The 25,924-nt window shown below is 37.1% G+C and overlaps 1 protein-coding gene across 3 annotated transcripts; it reads left to right on the forward strand.

Annotated features, from left to right (window-relative positions):
• Positions 1-11,989: 11,989 nt before the first annotated feature.
• LOC104247201 (protein TOPLESS-RELATED PROTEIN 2-like) lies at positions 11,990-25,875 on the forward strand. 3 transcript variants are annotated; one of them, XM_009803161.2, is made up of 26 exons: positions 11,990-12,167; positions 12,361-12,898; positions 13,289-13,468; positions 13,592-13,705; positions 13,790-13,948; positions 14,929-15,106; positions 15,186-15,312; positions 15,409-15,518; positions 15,638-15,776; positions 15,980-16,089; positions 16,498-16,567; positions 16,668-16,741; positions 16,836-16,931; positions 17,064-17,159; positions 17,323-17,450; positions 19,947-20,181; positions 20,271-20,435; positions 20,559-20,666; positions 20,813-20,959; positions 21,492-21,602; positions 21,701-21,883; positions 22,059-22,187; positions 23,126-23,221; positions 23,448-23,633; positions 24,274-24,446; positions 25,385-25,875. In XM_009803161.2, exons 2-26 carry the CDS (start codon positions 12,819-12,821, stop codon positions 25,602-25,604), a joined length of 3,414 nt encoding a protein of 1,137 aa, XP_009801463.1. In that variant the 5' UTR covers positions 11,990-12,167; positions 12,361-12,818; the 3' UTR covers positions 25,605-25,875. The 3 variants fall into 3 exon arrangements, with proteins under 3 accessions (XP_009801463.1, XP_009801466.1, XP_009801464.1); XM_009803164.2 differs by having other exon boundaries at positions 25,388-25,875; XM_009803162.2 differs by lacking the exon at positions 11,990-12,167 and adding an exon at positions 12,176-12,254.
• Positions 25,876-25,924: the final 49 nt, after the last annotated feature.

The raw sequence follows: 25,924 nt of genomic DNA on the forward strand, positions 1-25,924 counted from the left end.
TCATCATGCTCTTCTGATACTCCCCACCAAGAGAGAGAGAGAGAGAGAGAGGGTGAGGAGGTTAATTGAGGGACTCGCTTAGCCTATTAGACTACAGATGGCTAAGGAGACAGGTAGCGAGATTTCTTTCCAGGATGCGGTCAATGTGGCCAGGTGGGCTGAGATGGTTTTAGCCCAGGGGAGCGGTCAGGGGTCTAATAAGAGGCCTCATCATTCTGGCAGATTCAGTGGTGCCTCGTCCGGAGGCAGGAATTCTTTTGGTAGAGGCCATCCTCTTAGGCCATTTCAGTCAGCACTTCAGGTTTCTCATGGTGCTCCAGGTGGTCGTGATTCTCATATGCAGTATTTTGATTAATTGCCCTATAGTGCACCACCAGCTCCTATCAGTGCACCTCCGCTCCAGAGTTTTCAGGGTGGTTATCCAGGCCATCAGGGTCAGTTTTATGGTCAGCAATCTCAGTAGCCGAAGTCTTGCTATACTTGTGGTGATACGAGGCACATTGCGAGGTTTTACCCTTGAGCCTCGAGCAGTTCTCAACACCAAGGTTCTCGTGCTATAGTTCCAACACTGGGTATTCCACCGCCCGCTCATCCAGCTAGAGGTAGGGGTAGAGGTGTTCGAGGTAGAGGTCATGCCGCTAGAGGTGGAGGCCATGCAACTAGAGGTGGAGGCAAGCCAGTAGGAGGTCGTCCTAGGGATGCAGTTTAGAGTGGTGGGGCCCAGCCCTGATGTTTTGCTATTCCAGCCAAACCTGAGGCTGAGGCCTCCGATACAGTTATCACAGGTACGGTTTTAGTGTGCAGTAGAGATGCCTCAGTTCTATTTGATCCAGGGTCCACATATTCTTATGTATTATCTTATTTTGCCCCTTATCTAGTTGTGCATTGTGATCCTTTGAGTGCTCTTGTATATATGTCTACACCGGTGGGTGATTCTATTGTGGTAGATCGTGTTTATCGTGCTTGTATGGTCATTATTGGGGGTCTTGAGACCCATGTAGATCTCCTACTTCTCGATATGGTAGATTTCGATGTTTTGGGGATGGATTAGTTATCCCCTTATCATGCTATATTGGATTATCATGCCAAGACCGTGACCTTAGCATTGTCGGGGTTGCCTTGTTTGGAGTGGAGAGGGACTTTTGGTCATTCCACCAGCAGGGTTATCTCATATATGAAGGCTCGACGTATGGTTGATAAGGGATGTTTGGCTTTATTTGGCGTATGTTCGTGATTCTAGTGCGGAGGTTCCTTCTATGAATTCTTTGCCCGTTGTTCGTGAGTTTCCATAGGTATTTTCTTCAGGCCTGTTGGGGATGCCACCTAATAGGGACATTGAATTTTGCATTGATTTGGCTCCGGGCACTTAGCCTATTTCTATTCCGCCGTATCGTATGGCCCAGCCAAAGTTGAAAGAATTAAAAGAGCAGTTGCAGGACTTGCTGGATAAAGGCTTTATTAGACCGAGTGTCTCGCCTTGAGGTACGCTGAAGTTATTCGTTAAGAAAAAGAATGGGTCGATGAGGATGTGTATAGATTATCAGCAGTTGAACAAAGTCACCATCAAGAACAAGTATCCATTGTCGAGGATTGATGATTTGTTTGATCAGCTTCAGGGTGCCAAGGTATTTTCGAAGATTGATTTGAGATCTGGATACCATCAGTTGAGGATTAGGGCATCTGATGTCCCTAAGACAACTTTCCGCACTCGGTACGGGCATTATGAGTTCTTAGTAATGCCGTTCGGGTTGACAAATGCCCCAACAGCTTTCATGGACTTGATGAACCGAGTGTTCAAGCCTTATTTGGATTCCTTCGTGATTGTCTTCATTAATGATATTTTGATATATTCCCGCAACCGGGAGGAGCATGAGCAACATCTTCGAGTCGTTCTCCAGACTCTAAGGGACAATCAGTTATATGCTAAGTTTTCAAAATGTGAGTTTTGGTTGAGTTTAGTTGCATTCTTGGGCCATATTGTATCAGCGGAGGGTATTCAGGTGGATCCTAAGAAGATTGCAGCAGTCAAGGACTAGCCTAGACCCACATCAACCATGGAGATCCGGAGTTTCTTGGGTTTGGCGGGCTATTACCATCGGTTTGTGGAGGGGTTTCCATCTATTACAGCCCCAATGACTAGGTTGACCTAGAAGGGTGCCCAGTTCAGGTGGTCGGACGAGTGTAAGGCGAGCTTTTAGAAGCTCAAGACAGCTTTGACTACGGCGCCGGTGTTGGTTTTGCCCACAGGTTCAGGGCCATATACAATATATTGTGATACGTCTCGTATTGGACTTGGTGCGGTGTTGATGCAGGATGGCAAGGTTATTGCATATGCTTCGCGGCAGTTGAAGATTCATGAGAAGAATTATCCAGTTCATGATTTGGAATTAGCAGCCATTGTTCACGCGCTGAAGATTTGGAGGCACTATTTATATGGCGTTTCATGTGAGGTGTTCACGGATCACAAGAGTCTGCAGTACTTGTTCAAGCAAAAGGAGCTAAATTTGAGGCAGAGAAGGTAGTTGGAGCTGTTGAAAGACCATGATATCACCATCATGTCATCCGAGGAAGGCCAATGTAGTGGCCGATGCTTTGAGTAGGAAGTCAGCCAGTATGGGCAGCCTCGCGTATATTCCGGTCAGGGAGAGACCGCTTGCTTTGGATGTCCATGCTTTAGCCAACCAGTTCGTGAGGTTGGATGTTCCGGAGCCCAGCTATGTTCTAGCCTGCATAGTCGCTTGTTCTTCATTATTTGAGCGTATCCGAGATCGGTAGTGTGATGATCCTCATTTGCTTGTCCTTAGGACACAGTGCGGCACGGAGATGCCAAGCAGGTTACAGTTGGAGATGATGGAGTTTTGAGGATGCATGGTCGTATTTGTATACCTAATGTGGATGGACTCATGAGTTGATTCTAGAGGAGGCCCATAGTTCCCGGTACTCTATTCATTAGGGCACCGCTAAGATGTATCAGGATTTGTGGCAGCATTATTGGTGGAGGAGGATGAAGAAGGATATTGTTGCGTATGTAGCTCGGTGTTTGAATTGTCAGCAGGTAAAGTACGAGCATCAGAGACCTGGTGGCTTATTTCAGAAGATTGAGATCCCTGAGTGGAAGTGGGAGCGGATCACTATGGATTTCGTTATTGGACTCCCACGGACTCAGAGGAAGTTCGATGTAGTATGGGTTATTATTGATAGGCTAACCAAGTCAGCGCATTTCATTCCTATGGCGGATTCCTATTCCTCGGAGTAGTTGACTGAGATCTATATCCGGGAGATTGTGCGCCTTCATGGTGTGCCCGTGTCTATCATTTCTGACCAGGGTACGCAGTTTACCTCGCATTTTTTGAGGGCAGTACAACGTGAGTTGGGTGCGCGGGTTGAGTTGAGCACATCATTTCATCCTCAGACGGACGGACAGTCCGAGCGTACTATTCAAATTTTGGAGGATATTCTCCGAGCATGTGTTATTGACTTTGGAGGTTCTTGGGATCAGTTCTTGCCATTAACAGAGTTTGCCTACAACAACAGCTATCAGTCGAGCATCTAGATGGCTCCCTATGAGACATAATATGGTAGGCGGTGTTGGTTGCCAGTTGGGTGGTTTGAGACGGGAGAGGCTCGGTTGTTGGGTACAGACTTAGTCCAGGATGCCTTAGATAAGGTTAAGATCATTCAGGATAGACTTCGTACAGCTTAGTCCAGGCAGAAGAGTTATACCGACCGGAAGGTTCGTGATGTGGCATTTACGGTCGGAGAGCGAGTGTTGCTTCGGGTGTCGCCCATGAATGGCGTGATAAGATTTGGGAAGAAAGGCAAGCTAAGCCCTAGATTCATTGGCCCTTTTGAGATTCTTCGAAGAGTAGGAGGGGTGGCTTACGAGCTTGCGTTGCCACCAGGATTATCAGTTGTGCACCCATTGTTTCATGTGTCCATACTTCGGAAGTATCACGGCGCTCCATCCCACGTGTTAGACTTCAGCACTGTCTAGTTGGACAAGGATTTGACCTATGAAGAAGAGCCGGTGGCCATTCTGGACCGGCAGGTTCGTTAGTTAAGATCAAAGAGTTATCCTTCTATTCGCGTTCAGTGGAGAGGTCAGCCTGCTGAGGCAGCTACCTGAGAGTCCGAGTCCGATATGCGGAGCCGATATCCCCATCTTTTTCCCGACTTAGGTACTTCTTTTCTATGTCCGTTCGAGGACAAATAGTTGTTTTAAAGGTGGAGAATGTGTTGTTTTAAAAGTCAATTATGTGTTCCGAGGCCTTAAAAACTTCATTTTATCTCAACTCAATTTGCGTGCGCGGTCCAGGCGTATATCCGGAACGCTTTTATGTGAAAATTTGATTAAAATGCTAACTTTGCCTTTAAAAATTGAATTTAAGTCGACTTCGGTCAAAATTTGGGTAAACGGACCCGGACCCGTGATTTGACAGTCTTTGAGGGTCCGTAGAAAAATATGAGACTTGAGCGTATGCCCGGAATTGAATTATGAGGTCCCAAGCCCGAGAAATAAATTTTTGAAAAAATTGTTTAACTGAAATTATAAGAGTTTTTGAATATTTAAAGATATTTGAATTTGATGGTATCAGGCTCGTATTTTGGTTCCGAAGCCCGGTACAGGTTTAATATGATATTTAAGTTATGCTAGTAAAATTTGGTAAGAAATGGAATTCATATGACATGAATCGGACCCTCGGTTGTGAAAATAGAACTTTAAGAGTTCTTGAGATTTTTCTTTGATTTTGATGCTAAACTTGTAGTTCTAGGTGTTATTTTTGCGATTTGATCACATGAATAAGTCCGTATGATATTTTTAGGTTAGTATGCATGTTTGGTTTGGAGCCTCGAGGGCTTGGGTGAGTTTCAGATGGGGTTCAGGATATTTTGGACTTAGAAACTTTTGTTGTCTTTGCTGCTTCTGGTACACAGACACTTTATGCTTCGCGGTTGCGAAGCCACTCTCGCGATCACGAAGTGTGATCAGGGTTGGGACTGGGTTTGTTCAACGCGAATGTATAACCTGGATTGCGAACGCAGAGCACTGGGGGCTGCTCTACGTGAACGCGACCTGTGGCACGCGAACGCATATAGTAAAATGGAGGTGGGCTGGGCACTTAGCTTTTCTTCTACGCGAACACATATTTTGGTCCGCGAACGCGAAGGTCAGGGGGGTTTACCCTTCGCGAACGCATGGAAGAGCTCGCGATCGCGTAAGCCTGAGAAAGGCAGCTCTTTGCGAACGCGGCAAGCCCTTCGCGTTGTTCGCGAACGCGAAGAAGGCCTACCCAGTCTTTTTTCAACAGAACCAGAACGGGATTAAACCCTAAATTTCATATCTCCTTCCCTATAATCAGAACTTGGACGATTTTTGAAGGGGGATTTCATCACCAAACCATAGGTATGTGATCTTAGACTCATTTCTTTCATTTTTCATCAACACCCTTTAAATTTCTATGCCTAAATCTTGTTCTTTAAGGGTAGAAAATAGGGATTTTAAGAGAATTGAGGATTTTACAAATTTGGGGATTTAGACCTCGGATCCGAAACTAATTGTATATTTAGGCTCGTGGGTGAATAGGTATTCGGGTTTTGGTTCGAATCTCGAGTTTTGACCAAGCGGGCTCGGGGCCAATTTTTGACTTTTTGGGAAAAATGATAGAAAACCTATAATTTAGCACCGGAGTTGAATTCTTTAGCATTTATTAATGTTAATAAGTTAATATTGACTAGATACAATTGAATTGGAAGTGGAATCAAAAGGAAAAGCGGTGTTTGAGCCTTGAGTTTGGTTGTGGAAGTTCGAGGTAAGTGTTTGGTCTAACCTTGGCTTGAGGGAATAAGTGTTGTGCCTTATTTGCTATGTGCTAGTGTAGTGTACAACGTATAAGTGTGGTGACGAATATCTATACATTGATGTCAAGCATGCCCGTGAGTTTTAAATTGTGATCGTTGTGTTTCTTAATAAGTACTACAAATGCCTAAATTATTGATTATCCATGTTGAGCAAGACTTATGATCATCTTCCTGGTATTTGGTATTGTTGAGCATTGGCTCCAGTTGAGGTTCATTTGTGAAGTTAATTATTGGTACAAGTTTGGTTATAGTTGGTTCCCTTGCCAGGACGTATTTAATTCTTATTGTTGATTCCCTTGCCGGAATGTATTTATTCTTATTGTTGACTCTCTTGCTGGGATGTTATTGTTGCTATTGTTTGGGTGAGGAAAGAGTGATAAAGCACTAAGGGTGATGCCGTGCACATTCATACTTATGCATATGGTGAGGAAAGAGTGATAAAGCACGAAGGGTGATGCCGTGTACATTTATATTGATATTGGTGCATATGGTGAGGCAGAGAGATAAAGCACGAAGAGTGATTGCCGTGCACATTTCTAATATTTATATGGTGAGGAAGAGAGATAAAGCATGAAGGGTGATGTCGTTCACATTTTCATTATTGATTGCATGGTGAGGATTGAGAGTAAAAGCACGAAGGGTGATGCCGTACACTTATTGCCAGTTTGTTATGGTTTCTTGTTGTTATCGGTTCAAGTGCCTTAATTATTTCATTCCGTTATTTGTGATTCTTTATGTTGGTATTTCCCCCATAGCATGTTACCCCTCCTCGTTACATTTGAATTGCTTCTATTATTATTATTCTGCTAGATACTGTTTAACTGCAGGTTATGTTGTTTGTTGTGTCTTAGACTCGTCACTACTTCGCCGAGGTTAGGCTCAACACTTATTCAGCACATGGGGTCGGTTGTACTGATACTACACTCTGCACTCTTTTGTGCAGATCCCGGTACTGGAGCATATGGACCTTAGCTAGGGGTTGCTGCCTTCAGTCCATCGGAGACCCGAGGTAGTCCTGCAGGGGTCCACAGGCCTTGGCGTCCCCTTCCTATCTTGTTTCTTTCTATTCTTTTCTATTTCAGAGACAAATGTGTATTTTCTTTGTTCTGACCCTATTTGTAGTTTTTCTTAGATAGTCCGTGAGATTGTGACACCAGTTTTGGGTGGTTTATTATTGTGGATTCGTATTGATATTAGCTTAATTGTTGAATTTCGTTCTTCCGTATTATTATTCCGCTGTTTATAATATGTTAACTTGCAATTGTTAAAAGATTAAAAATGAAAAGGGTAAATTAATCAGAATAGTTGGCTTGCCTAACTTTCACTAGTAGGCGCCATCACGATCCCGACAGCGGGAAATCCAGGTCGTGACAACCAATCAAAGAATTTTTTTGTTAAACTTCAATATATAGGAGACTTGGACGTACTTGTTCTAGGAAACCTAATATAACATCCATCGATTTTCTTTGAGATATTCGTAAAGGAATCAGTTACTCGTATTGAAGTGAAAATAAATAAATTAAAGAGCAAAATCTCATATGTATTATTAGAACCACTTTATTATCACGTAAAAGAAAAATATTCATATAAACTTTCCCCTATATTTTTTTATCCTTTAAAATTAGATTTAATATTTTAAAAAGTTATTATTTAATTATTTTCTTTTATTTAATATTTTAAAAATTAACTAAAAGTATTTGAATTATGTTGTAACTCCTAATATTTAGGAACACAAAATATTTCATAAATGATAATAACTTAATTTATTTTAGCTTTATATGAACTAATACAAAGAATTTTTCACTTTGTTCAAAGTATTTTTTAGAGCGTAGTACTAAATTTTCCTTTTAGGACGTGCCTTGTTATGGAATTGTAATTAGGAACAATAACTCTTTTTGAAATAAAATATGGACGTACTTTTATAGTTCAAGTAGGATCAATGTTGTAGGGTCGGGCAATAGTTTAAATCGAAAAAGAATTCCATTAAGGTAATTTACCATTAGATCCTTAAATTATACAAATATTTAAGGGCATAAAAATCGATCAATATTTCAAGGATATTTTAGTCGTTCAACATTTAACATAAATTATTCGTGCTTTTATAATAACTAGTTACTATGTACGTACGTTGCACGTAAATCTTTAGTCAAAACTTTGATATGAAAAAACAACAACTAAATTTAGTAACAAATTATTTACAAGATGAAGTAATCATTGTTGCTTTATCATATTCAAAGCAATAAAATATTAATTATACAAGTATTATGATCAATCAAGTCCATGATTAAAGATTTTAGAGAAGTATATATTTTTAATTGCTTCTAAAACAACAACAACAACAACGACCCAGTATAATCCCACAAGTGGGGTCTGGGGAGGGTAATATGTACGCAGACCTTACCTCTACCCGAAGGGTAGAGAGGCTGTTTCCAGGAGACCCTCGGCTCAAAAAAGCAATAGGAGATGATATATTAGTACCATAAAAATGCGTAATAAAAATAACAACAATATATAAGAGATATGAAATATATAATTGCTTCTAAAAATAATAGCATATAAATATTTTTTTGGTATATATGTGAATTAGTATACATATTTTATATACTCTTTGGCTAACTAATATAATTATTTTGACAAAGCGATTAATTTTGTACTTTGCCCTGGATTTAAGCACTATATACTCCATGGTTATTTAATAAATTACAAGAGATTTCAATTTTTGTACATTTTTCACTCAAAATGATCAGCTAGCTCCTTAAAATATAATAAAAATAATAGTCACAACTATGCAAGAAAAAAAATTAGATGTGATACCTATTAAGATGATTTTTTTTGAAACATATAACGTAATATTGTTGAGAAGTTTTTTCACAATTTTTTGAACATATGTAAGAATAATAAAATACATGATTAATCACATGAATCACATAATTATATCGAGTTCGTACCTTTTTACTTGAAAATATTATCGAAAATTACAAAGAAGTATAGGATAATTTTGAAACTCATTTCAATCGCTTGAGTTAAAACAATTTAAATAATTTTGGATAAATCTCCACTATTTAAATATGTACTATCGAGAATAATCAAGAATTATGTGGACATGAAGAATAGATACATTTAAAAGAATTATATTACTCTAATACTCTAAAATATCCCTCAATAAATCAGTACTTTAACTATATATTTATTATCTAAAATAAGGTAAATATGAAAAGATAGATAATTTGTAAAACAAAACTTAAATTCATAAACTCAATATCCTTAGAACAACACATAAAGATAAAATCAATACCTTATATTATACAAGCTTCCTATTTGTTTGGAAAGTTTCAGTTGATTTTCACATTTTATATGAACATCGTAATATATTTTTGTTTTTTGTAACAGAGCTATCCAATCATTGTGTTTCACTCACTTTAAACTGTTTTTAACCAATCATCATGCATAATATATTAATAATAATATTCTAAATATTTTGCTTTTCATTTTAATATAAATTGATGTAACATTAAATTGAAAATAATTTATGGCACATGAGCATCTAATAAAAATAAATCAATCAAATAAAAAATTTGTTAAACTTTGATATATAGAAGAATTGAACGAACTTGTTCTAGGAAAAAATCTAACATATAACTATCGATTATCTTTGAGAAATTTGTAAAGGAATCAATTACTTATACTGAAGTAAAAAAAAAATTAAAGAGAACAATCTCATTTGTATTATTAGAACCGCCTTATTATTAGGTAAAACAAAAATGTTCATATAAACTTGCCCGTTATATTTTTTTTAATTTAAAAGTAGATGTTATATTTTAAAAGACTATAATTTAATTATATTTTTATTATTTAATATTTTGAAAATTAACTTAATTTATTATGTAATAACTCCTCATACTTAGGAACACATAATATATCATATAATTTAGTTTTAGATTTATATGAACTATAAAAATTAACTTTAAAGAGTGGTAAGAATTTTTTAATTTGTTTAAATGTTATAAATATTTTTAGAGCATAGTACTAAAATTTTCATTTAGTACATTCCTTGTTTCCTTGTTTGTTATAAAGAATTGTAATTAGGAACAACAATTCTTTTTGATAGAAAATTATGGACATGCTTTTTTTTATTCAAGTAGGATACGTTGTATGGTCGGTAATATGTGTAGTTTAAATCGAAAAAGAATTCTATTATTAGATAATTTGTTATTAGATCCTTAAATTATACAAATATTTAAGGGCATAAAAGTCGATCAATATTTTAGGGATATTTTAGTCATTCAACATTTAGCACAAATTATTCGTGCTTTTATAATAAATACTAGTCTCTATGTACGTGCCTTGCACGTATAATAATAGGTACTCCTATGTTAAGATAAGGTATGTGAATATATTTGTTATCAGACGAAAATTAATCTCATGCAATTTATGTTATTAAAAACGCTACTTTTAGCTAATCTATTTTCTTATAATTATTAGTACTTTTTAGTTAGTTATATTTAAAAAAAATGGACAAAAAAGACTTCCGTGCATATGATAAGACTTGCTAACCATAAGAACGTGCTTCCTGTTGTTTTTTTAAACGATATGAAGGAGGAGAAACTTTTGGCCTTTAAATTTGTTAACAATATTGTGTTGACCTTGTAATTTATCTAATAAATGTGTATAATCCATACTCTCATATAATTAATTGGTCACCATTATTTTTCCTCTTTCTTCTTTTTCTATTTTTTCTTTCCCACCTATGCTATTAAATCAGCCTTTTTTGGTCTTAATTTAATGATTTAAGAAAAAATGAACTAAAATCTATATATGGATCTAGTCTGCTAGAATATGATTGGTCAGAGATTATAGACCTACGTAATGAACAATCTTGAAGAAGTTTTCAGCCTTGATTTTTTGCTTGCAACGACAGAATCTTATTGATAAATGATTTACACATTGATATGTAAATATATAAAATTTACATTTAAACAATACGTCGATGCATGACTTTAAAACCCAAACTAAACACAACAATTACTGTTTACTTGAACTCTAAAAAAAGTATGATATACAAGCAATTAAGTATATAAAAGTTAACCTCTCATTATTTTACTTTTAACATTGCTCAAGTCACATGTGCATGATATACACGTAAATATCTACAATAGGTAAAAATAATTTTTACCACAAGTCATGAATTTTTAGTGCTTTTAAATGCTCAAAATTAATATTACGTTAGACACCCTTTATTTTTAAAAGAAAAATGGACGTGCTTTTCTAATTCAAGTAGGATATGTGTAGTTTAAATCAAAAAGGAATTCCATCATTGAGTAATTTAATTACAATTAAATTCTTAAATTATACAAATATTTAAGGGCATAAAAGTCGATCAATATTTTAAGAATATTTTAGTCGTTCAATATTTAGCATAGATTATTCGTGCTTTTATAATAATATAGATAGATAGATAGATATAGATATAAATATAGATATAGATATAGATATAAATACATAGAGCTAAGTGAACTGTTGAGGCAGCATATTGCTCCCATTTAATCTTAGCTCCAATAGGAAAACGCTTTTTATTTTTATTTGTGTCCTTTGATTCCCGCTTAAAGAAAAAGTTGGAATAAGGAGAAAAGGGCAAGGAAAAGTGCTAAGAGGAAATAAATTTTGCCACTTTTTACTTTTGATTTTCTTTCTAGGTTAAACTATATCCAAAAGTAATATAGAAGTACTGTAGTAATGAAAGGAATTAAATCCATTTTCATTATGGAAGTGCAATATCACTGTACCTTTCAAAACTTCTATATAACCTCTTTTCATATATATAAATATATATAGGTTTTCTAAGAAGAATATTTTTAATTGTGATAGAATTGAAATCTGATCTTCAAAACTAAGGACTTATGAAAATATTATCATGAAATAGTACTATTGTTTTTCAATTTTAGATAATTGGAGCAAGTTAATGCTGTGACATTCTCTATCCTCACCACCATGTCATTTTATCAATCTGCAAAGAATTTGAGATCACACGTGTTTTTATGAAAAAGAAAAATCTTAAACCCAACAAAAACCCACCCACCCTCTTATATGGAACACATATATACTATAAATATAGAAAGAGAAAAAAAAGTGATTACAAAGAAGGGAAGAAAGAGAAGCAGGAGTAGTGGGTGGTTGTCTGCTCAGAAAAAAGGAGAGGAAAAAAAAGGAAGTCCCTTTCAGTATTAGTCCTCTCTTCTACAGAGGAAAAAAAAACAAAAAAACCCTAGCTTTTGCATTGTTAAAACATCCTGTGGGGTTGTCATAAACAAGTAAAGTAACTCTTCAAAATATGCATTCTTGTTTAGATATTTCACATACCCAGATCTGAAAAAGATTACCTTTTGCTCTCATTATTGGTAGTTTTATGATAAAAATGAGTTCTTTAGAGAAAAACTGAAGTGTTTTTTTTTTCTTTAATGCATTGGGTAGCTTAACGATTGCATTTTTCTGACTTTGTTATAGGAATTTGAGGATTTTGGGAAATTTGGAGGAGCTCATTTTCCAAGAAAGTTGCGGACTTTGCTTTGTGGGCGCTTTGATTGGGGTTTGGCGTGTCGCATCTTCTTGGGATTTGTATTGAATTCATCGATTTCAGAGGTTTCTGAAAGCTAATTGAATGATTCTTTTTTGCATTACACATAGGTGGTGAAGTTGAAAGAGCAAAGTTTCAAGTGATTTTTGTTGGATCCCAAGTGTTAGTACATTGTTTTTTCTGCTTATAACAGTAATTATTTGTGCAATGTTGTGAGAAATTTGAGCACTCAGAAGACATATTCTTGGTTGTTGGGGAAATGATCTAAATTAAGTAGGTGATTTCTCGGAGCTATTGGTGGAAAAACTGGGGTACTTTTTATTTGCTTCTGCTAATTAACATCCAAACATTTGCACTGGAGTGGCTAGGAGTTCCTGGAGCTGTCACCATGTCTTCCTTAAGTAGGGAACTGGTTTTCTTGATCCTCCAGTTTTTGGATGAGGAGAAGTTCAAAGAGGCAGTTCATAAGTAAGTTTCCTTTCTATACGCCTTTTATCGTTGAAATTCAAATGCCTATATAATCTAGCGTATGAAAAGTGATAATGTATTATATGGTTGGTTTTTCCAATTTCTAGTTCGTTTCAATTTAGACCCGATGAATTATGTAGTCAGTTGATCGCCTTGAGTCAGATGTGGATTTGTGCTGTTTACAGACTTTTCAGTTTAATGGTGAAATATTAAGAATGTTTATTTTTAGGTTATTTGTTTTTACATTCTCTCATTTCCTCATTTAGCTAGAGTCTAGACAGCCAATTAGATGACACAACTTTTACTTAGCACCAAGGGGATGTAATGTTAGTTCTCTTGTTTTTTGTAAAGTTCCATTTTACCATGAGATTGCATGAATATTAACTTTAGGTTGGAACAAGAATCTGGTTTCTTCTTCAATATGAAATACTTTGAGGATCAAGTGCAAGCTGGTGAATGGGATGAAGTTGAGCGATACCTAAGTGGGTTCACAAAGGTTGAGGACAACCGCTATTCAATGAAGATCTTCTTTGAAATAAGAAAGCAAAAATATCTTGAAGCTCTTGACAAGTGAGTTCAAATGTCATTCACCATTACATACTTGATCAAAAAAATGTCATTCACCATTAAATTGATTGAAAAGTTTCATCTACACCTCTAATCATTTGGTTGGTTTTGGAACGTATTTGTCAGGAATGATCGAGTAAAAGCAGTTGAAATTCTTGTGAAGGACCTTAAGGTTTTTGCTTCTTTTAATGAAGATCTTTTCAAGGAGATCACTCAGTTATTGACTCTTGACAATTTTAGGTATTATATTTTGACATTTGAAGTGTGATGCATGCTCTCTTCATTTGTTGATGATTGGTTGAAAATCTTTTGTTGTGTCCCTAGGCAGAACGAGCAGCTTTCCAAATATGGTGATACAAAGTCGGCAAGAAATATTATGCTGGTAGAACTAAAAAAGCTTATAGAGGCAAATCCTTTGTTCCGTGACAAGTTAACTTTTCCCTCTTTCAAAGCTTCACGACTGCGGACATTGATTAATCAGAGGTGCTATGCTAATCTGAACTTTATGTCTTTCATTTTATCCGCTGAGGTTCTCCATCTTGGGATATTTATATGCTTCTTATATTTCTTTTTCGTATGTGAGAGATCTTTGGAATGATCTTTTGTACCATCAATCCTTTTAAAATTACCTCAAATAGAAAGCGCCAATTAAGTTAGTTTCAACCCCTAGCTGAGCTGATTCAAATTAAAATGCAGAAATTAAAGAAACAAGGATAAAAAGGATAGAAATTGAGACTATACCCAAAATAAGGTGCAATGTCAAACAATTGATATAACCGATCACCCAACAATAACAAGACTTATAGTACCTAATCTATAGGATATACCTTCACGTGGAAGGATTTCCACTCGAAAACACATGAAAAGTTGTCATCAACAATGGCAAACCACCATTGCAATCTCACAAAGAGAACTCAATAATCATCAATGTAGTCTAGCCCTAAAATGAGAACTTAAGGACTGTTGTATAGTTTTATACTAGGGTGGGTTTTTGGCTAACATGACGCAAATACCCCTAAGTTAACCTAAGGAACTTAAGTGTAGTCACTATTTACAAATGATGACCAAATTACAAATATAGGACACTTTGAAATGTAGTCTTCAATTGTTGGTCAAATTGCACATGTGGCCAGCCGCCCAATTACGAAAGTAGCCTCCAATTGGAAATCCAAAGTGATTGGTGGCTATCTTGATTCATATCATGAGCAATGGCATGGTGGGTCCATGATTCCGCCACTACTAATCATAATTGCTTGTTGCTGTTAGCTGTTGATATCTATAGAAGGGGATGACATACCCTTCTGTGATAATCTGATTTTCTTGTTAAGACTACATTATTATTGTTGTTGTTGTTGTTGTTATTATTATTATTATTATTTTATTTTTCTTCTTAAGTAACCTCTTTCCCAATCATAGATATTATTAAGACTACATTATTAAGTTTGATGTGATTTGAATTTCAGTCTTAACTGGCAGCATCAGCTATGCAAGAATCCACGTCCAAACCCTGATATTAAAACACTATTTACTGATCATACTTGTGCTTCTAGCAATGGAACTCGGCCTCCTCCTCCTGTAAATGCAGCACTTGGTGGACCAGTTCCAAAACCTGGGGCATTTCCTCCTCTTGGAGCTCACAGTGTGAGTGGAGTTCATTAAACATGTTATTATCTTAATAACAGAACTTCTTACTTTTCTGCTAACCATTTTCTTAATGCAGCCATTCCAACCAGTTGTTTCTCCTTCACCAAGTGCTATTGCAGGGTGGATGTCAAGTGCAAATCCTAATATACCTCATCCTGCTGTTGCTCCAGGTCCCCCTGGACTTGTGCAGGCTCCTGGCGCTGGTCTGTTATATTGTTATTGGTTTGGTGGAAATTGTGGTTGCTTTTCCAGAAAGTTACTATTTTCTTAACTAAAGTTGTCTATTGTAATGTCGTCAGCTGCCTTTCTAAAACATCCAAGAACTACTCCAGGGGGTCCTGGAATGGACTATCAAATGGCCGATTCAGAGCATTTGATGAAACGAATGCGTGCTGGTCAATCTGATGAGGTGAGTTTGAAGCGAGACAGAAGTAGAAAGTTCGCGAGATTTCCTTACCTGAGTTATTAAATGACCTCCTTTTAACTGATTAACAAGGCAAGGAAACACAACCTTTTGTTATTTTCCAGGTATCCTTTTCTGGTTCTACTCATCCTCCCAATATGTATTCACCAGATGACCTTCCCAAAACTGTTGTGCGGAATCTTAGCCAAGGATCCAATGTTATGAGCATGGATTTCCATCCACAACAACAGACGGTTCTTCTAGGTTGATTCTGAATGATCCCTTTATAGTTTATAGTTAGTACGGGAAGGGTTACTTATCATTGCTGGATGTTAATGTGCATATACCTGTTAAAGAATGTGATTTATCATTTAAGTACTTTGTAGATGAGATCTTGAGATCCATGGTTGTGTGGTTTCGAATTTCTATTGATCCTAATTTCCATTTTTTCCTGTATCTCCATGTAGTCGGAACCAATGTTGGTGACATTAGCATTTGGGAAGTTGGATCTCGAGAACGGTTAGTGCATAAGACCTTCAAGGTTTGGGATATATCTGCATGCTCAATGCCATTCCAGGTGGGTATTTCTTGCAGTTTCTGAATTCCAATATGCTTATTTGATCCCCCAGTTAGTGAAATTATTTTGCTTTCTAATCCATCATAATTTACTTCGAATCCCTTCCCCTAAAGTGAGATATCAAACTAAGTCAGAATTACTATATATTATTTGGTTCGGCATGTCATCTTTCAGTGAACTACTTTACTTTACATATTAACAATATTTTTTAAACATAAATCTTAATACGCCTCAACAAACAACTCCAAATACTCTTTCTTATTTTTCAGATTATTAGTAGGATTCATCTTATCCGAGATGGAAGAAATATATTTACTCGATTTAGCATATTTCTCCTTTTTCTTCTTTGGGTTGTGAGATTCACTTTTTGCATCCCAAATTGACTTGCTTTGGTTGCTTATCATTCAGACGGCTTTAGTCAAAGATACCACTATATCAGTCAATCGATGTGTATGGGGCCCAGATGGTTCTATACTTGGTAAGGCGGACTATTGGTTCATTTTTTCTTTTCTGTGATAAATTTTTGTAGCTTTAGGAACTCAACTGTACACATTATTCTGTCATTTGGCTTTCTGTAGGAGTTGCTTTTTCGAAGCACATTATTCAAATATATACATACAGCCCAGCAGGAGAATTGAGACAGCATCTAGAAGTAAGCCGTGCAAAGACGCTGTCTCTTTGCACTCACATCCTCACATCAATAATTAAATAACTCATCAAGTCTAAATTATTCTTCCGTGTTATAGATTGATGCTCATGCTGGTGGCGTTAATGATATTGCTTTTGCCCACCCTAATAAGCAACTATGCATAGTAACGTGCGGGGATGACAAAACAATCAAGGTTTGCTCCTTGACATGATAACATATTATTGGTTTTATGATTTCCTTTATGAAATAAAGAAAATAATTGGTACTATTATAATTCCAAACTTCTGTAGGATTCTTTTCTTCATTATTTGCTTTCTTATAACAGGTCTGGGATGCAGTAGGTGGTCGTAGACAATACATGTTTGAGGGGCATGAAGCTCCTGTATATTCTGTCTGCCCTCACTATAAAGAGAATATCCAGGTAAACCTATTGCATTCTGTGGTTAATTTTCACAATATTGACTCTCAGGCTGCTAAATGACTTTCATTGGTTTCTTAAAATGAGAGTCAAGGTAGTCTTATCTTATAATTTTATGATTTTTCTGTTTGATAAAGAAGACTATTATCTGAATTTATATTTGCAGTTTATTTTCTCTACGGCCATTGATGGTAAAATAAAAGCCTGGCTATACGATTGCATGGGATCAAGAGTAGATTATGATGCCCCCGGTCTTTGGTGCACAACAATGGCATATAGTGCTGATGGAACGAGGTTGGTCCAAAAGCCCGTACAGTTTGATCCTTGTTTAGCTTATTTGTTTCAAACAAGTAAGGAAGCTTTTTCTATTTTTATGCAATGCATGTAATCTTGCTGCATCTATTTCTTCGATAAGATCTTATCCTTCTGATGCAATGTTTGGTAATACATTTTATTTCTCCATCGTTATGCCAAGCTAAAGTACCATAATGATTCTAGAATCTACCACTTCTTTAACTTCAAATTTGGTATAACCCCATGTATTTTATTGTTGCCAAATTTTCTCACTATCCCTGTTCTTTTTTGTGTTATATTTCTGTACTTTCCTTTTGTCTCTTGTACTTGTCTTCTGCAGTACTTTTGAGTTTTGACAAGTAACATATTTTTATTCCACCAAAACCACATCAAGAAAGTGCAGACTAGTATAGCTTACAGAAACTCGGGTTTCCTTTATAAATTAGGCAAGAAGAATTCAAGCAGGTTGTCTTAATTCATCATCATTCATCTGTGGAATCCAGGATATGTTTGAAGCATTGGAAGACTTCAACCTTTCTGTTTTAGCTTGATAAATTTGAATATTTTTCCTGCATGAATTTCTTCAGCTTTGATGATTTCCTGGAGCTCCTCTTCCCACCTTAATTTGGACACAGCTTCTCATCAGATAGCACCCTGCATTATTGATTTTCTGTAGGTTTGTAGTTATTTTAGGATCATTCCTCCTCCAGGTTTTCAGTTATGTTCAAGTTCCTGTCTTTTAAATTCTCCTCCAGCAGCTATAATTTAGAACAAGGATGTAGTCAGGTATCCCCTGATGTCAAAAGAATTCTCGCTGTGTCACCATTTAAACTAATCCTTTTGTCTCCAGCCAGATTTTCTAAAGTTGAATAGGTTTCTTCTCCCCATGACCCTAACTTAGTATGATAGGATTTTGGTCCATGAGGACCATGACAACTCTAGGAAGGGAGGATTGTCAAATCCATCAACAACAACAACAACAACGACCCAGTGGGATCCCACAAGTGGGGTTTGGGGAGGGTAGTGAGTACGCAGACCTTACCCCTACTCCTACTCCGGAGGAGTAGAAAAGCTGTTTCCAATAGACCCTCGGCTTACGACGATTGTCAAATCCATCATCATATTCAATTGAAAATATGAATATGTCTATTCTCGAGGCTGGCAGTGAGTTATACCCCTTGAATCAAGTATATTTCTTCTGTGTAATGGAGAATCCAACTATTCCAAATCCTCTATTAGATTTTGAAAATCGCTTATAGCTTGGGGTGTCCGCCTCTTATGCTCCTTCCTTTTCTTAATTTGATGACATCGCTACCGAAGGAGAGGACACACATCTTCTTATAGCTGCCAGTTTAAACATAATTCCTTCCTCAGTTTTCTCTAATTGTGGCCTTGGGGACCCACGAGGAATTTTTTACTTTGCTATACAGGAGATAAGATGTATTCTAGTAGCTGCAAATGGTCATTGCAAGTCCAGCCTCTTTATTCAACAATTCCACTATAGTCCCTTTACAGCCAATTTCTTCCAAAAAGCAAAAAAAAAAAGGTGATAGGAATAGTTTCCCTTTTTTCATCAATGTTGGTCCAGTCGAGGCTTGTCCATGCTCAATCCTGATGTACTAGACCTTCAACTTGACCCTATCCTAGCTATATAATCTTCCTAGTCTAATTCGACCAAGCAAGCCCACCCTAATGCTCCCTCTCCGGATCTTACCTCTGGCTTTGAGCTTGCCTTGTTGGTCAAGTTCAATTCGTTTCGCATCCAAAAAAGTCACAAAAATCTACCTATGTATTTGTCCACATTTTTGAACCAATGATATGTCTCTATGGTCCATCTTAGTCTCTTTGCTAACAGTAAACCAGCTCTTCATGTTGGAGTCAATAGTTCGATAATTCTCCTGCTTTCCTTCCTGCTGTTAAGTCAGTATCCATGACGTCCATGACAACAAATTATCTGTAGCTTCTTTTGGCAGATGTTAGCAAACATCTGCCTTTACCTCCCATAATTCACATTAATCTCAAGCATCTTTAATTCCTTTTGTGTTTGGTGATTTCATTAGTGGTCTTCCTCCTCTTGATCTAACTTCATTTTCTTCATCATATCATTTTTTGAATGCATATTTTCTCCTGGTAGCGTGCTCCTCCTTGTAGATTTTCCAGAACTCATCCAAATTCCTCGGCTTTTTGAGAAGTTTTTCTTTGGCACTCTGTCAAATATACCATTGCCCTTTAAGTTATGGGTACTCCAATCCCTATGGCAAAACATGACTCTATTGAAGGAGGACTCGTCAGGGTGAGATTATACTCAAAAGGTGCCATGGTAAAAGATTAAGCGGCCATAGTGAATGAGTTAAAGGTGCTTATTGAAGGTAGAAAAATTGATTTGGAAAGAGGCCTATGGATTTATTATCAATTCTCTAAAAGACTAAAACAAGACTAACTTGTTTGCATTTGATGTATTCATAGTCATTCTTAACTTTTCCCATCTTCTTTCAGACTTTTCTCGTGTGGCACAAGTAAAGAAGGTGAATCCCATCTTGTAGAGTGGAATGAGAGTGAAGGAGCAATCAAGAGGACGTATTCTGGCTTTAGAAAGCGATCATTAGGTGTTGTGCAGTTTGACACAACAAAGAATCGTTTCTTAGCTGCTGGTGATGAGTTCCAGATAAAGTTTTGGGATATGGATAATAACAACATGCTTACATCTACTGATGGCGATGGTGGATTGCCTGTTAGTATTGCTATTTTTTGAATTCATTTGTTTGATAGAGGACATATTATTGAAAACTGAGAATTTGTGAACTCCAATTTTCTTTTCAGGCTAGTCCCAGACTAAGATTCAATAAGGAAGGCTCGTTGCTGGCTCTCACGACGAGTGATAATGGAATCAAGGTTCTGGCAAACACTGATGGACAGCGAATGCTGAGGATGCTGGAGAGCAGGGCATTTGATGGTTCTCGTGCGCTTTCTGAAGTCAATGTTAAGGTAGTATTTCTCCTCATTTGGGCAGTTATGGTTTCTTACTATACAAGGCCCTTAACCAATTTTGCTTGTCATATTCATACCACTATATGTAATGGTTATCTTTAATCTTGATGCACACTGCAGCCTCCAATTGCTGGTTCCTTAGGTCCAATTCCTAATATTTCTGGATCTGCACCTCCAATCATAGAACGTAGTGATAGAACTCAGCATTCAATGTCCATCGGCAATCTGGTATTTTTCATTTTCCATGGTTCTCCCCCTCCCCTCTTTATGACAGGAAAGTTCATGGTGCTTCCTGATTTTTTTGTCATTTGAAATATGATTCTTTGAAGTATGATTCTATTATATTTGACTTATCATACTTGTCACATCAATAGGCCACTATGGAAAGCAGCAGAGTTCCTGACGTGAAACCTAGAATTGCAGAAAGTATCGACAAGACTAAAAGCTGGAAGGTCTCTGACATTGCTGACTCATCTCAGCTTAAAACGCTAAAGTTGCCAGACCCTCTGTCAGCCAGCAAGGTTGTTATAAAACTTCATCTGCATTTTTAATATCACTTGCTTGTGGTATTTTTTCTTTTGAAGACTAGATTTGGTGGCCTTTTGTCATAACCCTTTCTTGTTGAATTGAGTTGTGACAACCTCATATAAAAGGTTAATAGTTAGAAAAGATATACAGTATTATTTACTCAATTATATCTCAAATAGGTCTTCTCATGTGCCAATTCTTTTTCATGGCCAAGCACGCGTAAACTCTTTTTTGATGAATGGTGACGGAGAGACTTTAACCTAGGATCTCTGCTTGCTCTAATACCGTTGAATTGTATGACGACCTCATTAATAGCTTAAGCTGTTAGATGGACCATTCTTTATTTACTCGATTAGGTTTCAACTCTTAATTGTTCCTGGCCACTAGTGTTGAATCTCCTACTGCATGTTTAGGTCTTTCTTGATGGTATATGAATTATTGCTATTAGTATTGTTGAAGCACATGCTTCTTCGATTGATGGTCTTTGTCAGCAACCTAAAGACATTTGAATCGTAACGATGGCAGGTGCTGCGGCTGCTCTATACAAATTCTGGGCTTGCTGTGCTGGCACTGGGCTCCAACGCCATTCACAAGCTCTGGAAATGGCAGAGAAATGAGCGAAATCCCTCTGGAAAGGTTAAATTGGAGTATCAATATGGCTTGTATCAAATTTTCGCTAGTTCCTGTTGTCAGCAAATACTGACTGATTTGCTGTCCTTATTTCCTTATTTCAGTCCTCTGCGTCAATTGCCCCACAGCTATGGCAGCCGACAAATGGAGCACTCATGTCAAACGATGTCGGTGACGCAAAATCAGCTGAAGATGCAGCTGCATGTATTGCTTTATCTAAAAATGATTCTTATGTCATGTCTGCTTCTGGTGGGAAGGTCTCCTTGTTTAACATGATGACTTTTAAGGTTTGTTGATGATCCTCTCTTGGAAAAGGAGTGGAAGATCTAGTTTAGTTCTTGAACGAAAATTTGTCAACTTTTTTTATTATTATGTACAAAACTGATTTTTCCTTTCGTTTCCAGAATTAATTTTGATGATGATAAATTGGTTTATCTGAACTGACACATGAACTCTGGTTAGGTGATGACAACTTTCATGCCGCCACCTCCTGCAGCCACCTATTTGGCCTTTCATCCTCAAGATAACAACGTTATCGCTGTAGGAATGGAGGACTCCACTATCCAGATATACAATGTTAGGGTTGATGAGGTACTTCCTTTTTTCTTTTCTTTTTTTGTGTGTGTTTGGTCCTAGGTTGCATATCTCATTTCGAAGTGACAGTATTGGGTACTTAAATTCTCACTGTTTGTTCTGATACTGAAACTTATTTTTGTAGCTTCTATGCCTCCTATTTCTCCTCCCCCCCCCCCTTTTACAATGGTTATTAGCTATGTTGTGGTGGGAGTATCATCATACATGTTTGTCTTTAAATATGCCAGCTAACAACTACGAGTTTACATAGGACTTCATTGTTTTAGTAAAGTTTTAGATAAATAGTTGGAAGAATGAGTTCTTATGCTGTGTTTGGTTTGGGGTGTAAAGAGGAGGGATTACCGGAGTGGGGGTAAATGTCGAGGGATAAGGTTTCACTCGTTTGTGAAGGAAGTAAAAATGGAGGTGTTGGTTGCCCTCCACGTGAGCATTATCCCTTCATTAAAACTGGACGGAGGCGTGAAAGTATAATATCCTTATCTTTTTTTTGTAGACAATTGGATGTTAATTGTTAATATTTCACAGTAACCACCCTTGTTTTCTTTTTCTTCTCCTTTACCCTCAAAATAAACATACTCTTAAGGTCAGCAATATATAGATGCCATCAATATCAAGGCAAGAGTGTTATTTCATTATATTTCTCTCAAGCACTATGCTTATCAACTTCGTTTTCTATTTTCCTTATTCCTGCATGTTTTCATCTTCTTGAGCTGAGGGTGTATCGGAAACAGCCTCGAGGAGTAGGGGTAAGGTCTGCGTACACACAACCCTCCCCAGACCCCACTTGTGGGATTCCACTGGGTTGTTGGGTTGTTGTTGTTGTTATTCTTGCATGTCCTTTAGAATTTTCTAGTAATGGATCTTTTCTGTTTGCTTCTTTATGGTTTCATTGTGAAATAATGTTGGACCCTTTTGGTTATCTGATCCTGTCATAGGTCAAAACCAAGCTCAAGGGTCACCAGAAACGGATCTCAGGCCTTGCATTTTCACAGATTTTGAATGTACTAGTATCTTCAGGTGCAGATGCACAGGCAAGTTGGCGGTTTTTCTCCTCTTTGCATTAATTTTGCCTTCTTGCGTTCATTTCCTTTTTGAGGCACAGCACTGCTGGTATGCACGAGTCTTAGTTGTTATTCCTTTAGGCTGGGCAATGGGGCTTCTATCGCAACCTTACAATCTTGATGCTATAGTAGTAATGTTTTATAATCTCAATGATATGCTAATAGCATGATATTTGGTGCTTGTTCTGTGATGCAGCTATGTATCTGGAGTGTTGATGGCTGGGAAAAGAAAAAAGCAAGGCCTATCCAAGTGCCGCCAGGTCACCAAGGTCCCTTAGTTGGAGAAACTAGAGTCCAATTCCATAATGACCAATCTCATATACTAGTAGTTCATGAAAGCCAAATTGGAATCTATGATACCCAACTTGAATGTCTGCGTGCTGTAAGTCTTTACGTTAATTTATTGTATTTTGTTTTTAAATATACATAGAGTTTGTATTGCTTGCTTAGAAATCAGGTGTTTTATGTTGACTTAGTTCCCTTTTCAGAGTCCAATTCCATAATGACCAAATTTGTTTCTAAATGTGCATAGAGTTTGGGAATGATTATTTTATATATTGGTTCTTGTTTGTTTAGAGTAAGTTTCCTGTGTTACAAAGCTTAGCTGTATTTCAAGAGTATGATCGAAAATAAATCATTAGGCACTTTTTTTGAGAAAGATAACAGTAAATAATCATTAAGCACTTAGGATCTATTAAGCAATGCTAAACAGAGTTGCTGTGGACTAAGTGCAGTTATCTTTGTTCTTTGTTCCCCTTGTAGATAGTCATTGTTAATTCATTTGCTGTGTTGACATTTTTGCTTTTCCTAGTTTCTATTTTCCGTTCTTGCTTTACATACTTTGCAGTAAGCTGCATATATATTGCTTGACGTGGCTCAACAAACGAGAACTTTCATGTTGCATATTTTATTATGAACACTATACATTCATTATCATGTACTCCAGAGTTTGACGCTCGAGTTCCCTACTTTTCCTATTTCCTGGTTAAAATATAAATGATTTGAGCATTAATTGGTTGCAGTGGCATCCAAGAGATTCGCTCAGTGCTCCTATTTCAAGTGCTATATACTCATGTGATGGCCTGCTGGTCTTTACTGGATTCGGCGATGGTGCAATTGGAATATATGATGCAGACAGTCTCAGACTTCGATGTAGAATTGCACCCTCAGCTTACATATCTTCTTCAGTTAGCAGGTATTTCATGCCTTGTTTTGTTAAATTCATTATTTCCAGGCAATACAAACGAATCACTAGGCTATGGGTTACAAATCAAGCTGCATTTTGAAGCAATTAAAGCGAACCCAAAGCCATTAGACAGCCACTCTCTCCTGTGCCAAAATAGCACCTGCAGCTTCCCTTAGGTGCTGCAGTGGACTGATCTGATGAGAGTGTGCGAGTAAGTCATTGGAATTTGCTAAATAGGAAGGAGGAAAATTCAAAAGAACTGCTTAGTCACCTAGTCCAGCTGTAACCCTGCCCAAAAATCCTGAGATAAATTTTTACTCAAGATTAGGTCCAGACTTTAACAACCCCCTCCCCTAAAACCAAAAGAACGAAGGAGTTCAGGAGAAGACGGAAGAAGAGATCAACAGATGCATTAGTCCCGGATTTTATCAAACATGGCACACAGACCTCGAATAGTATTATTCCAAGCGTTCACCTCTATCTTTACATTGAATATACGATACTATATGATGCCTAAATGCTAATGCCAGATCTTAATTGATCTCCTGCCAACTTGGCTTTGTTAGGACGCCAACTTAGTCGTTTGAAAATATATCTCTAGATAATTACGGTATGTGACTGTAAAGGAAAATAATTTTCTTGCATGTGTTTTTTCAAAAGGAAAATGAAATTTTTAAAAAAGGAAATGATCATTTCCCCCTTAAAATTTTGCACTTTCTAGAGGACAATATTGAGGAAGATAAACTAGCTAGAAAGTTCTTGACTGAATGCACAATGCGCCAAGGAACAGTAGTTTGTTAGAACAAAGTTAGCTCTTGGATTTCAGCTTATATTTGGTAAAGAGGGTGGTAGTGACATGTGATAATGACATGCTCGTTACTCTTATCTGAATGTAGAGGTAATATTTCGGAACTGTGGCCACTAATCTGAATTTCGTGTTGTTTTAGCAGCGTCAGTGGCACCGCATTTCCTGTGGTGATAGCAGCACATCCATCTGATTCCAACCAATTTGCTCTTGGTATGAGTGATGGCACAGTGCATGTGATCGAGCCATCAGATGCAGAGCCCAAGTGGGGCAGTTCACCGCCTCAAGGTAATGGATCTATGCCTTCTATTCCCTCAAGTTCTGCATTGAATAGTCAGCCATCAGAAACCCCCTCAAGGTGATAGAGAGATTATGGTGCTCACACGGTTCTTTTAGATTGTAAAGTTTTAACATAGCTTATTTTTTGCTATCTCTTTTGACTATTCTTTTGGATAGACGTCATTGTACATTTTTTATCAGCTGCATTTGTAGCCAGGCCATTATTTTTTTGTGTCTCAAATGTTTCATTGATTTCTTCCATCTTCTTTCCACTGCGAAGTTCTGAATCATATGACACGATAACTTAACTTGCTTTATATTTGCAGTTATGATTCTTGCTTTTCTTTTTAAGAATTTTAAGTTTTTGACATTGACGATGTAAATACAACTTTTTTTAACGATT

This window comes from Nicotiana sylvestris, chromosome 8, assembly GCF_000393655.2.
Source record: "Nicotiana sylvestris chromosome 8, ASM39365v2, whole genome shotgun sequence".
Lineage (NCBI taxonomy): Eukaryota > Viridiplantae > Streptophyta > Magnoliopsida > Solanales > Solanaceae > Nicotiana > Nicotiana sylvestris.

Coding starts and splice junctions, on each gene's coding strand:
- LOC104247201 (XM_009803161.2), top strand. CDS start 12,819: ATGTCTTCCTTAAGTAGGGAACTGGTTTTCTTGATCCTCCAGTTTTTG. Junction 15,519..15,637: donor GTGCTGGTCAATCTGATGAG/GTGAGTTTGAAG, acceptor GTTATTTTCCAG/GTATCCTTTTCTGGTTCTAC. Junction 21,884..22,058: donor TTAACATGATGACTTTTAAG/GTTTGTTGATGA, acceptor AACTCTGGTTAG/GTGATGACAACTTTCATGCC.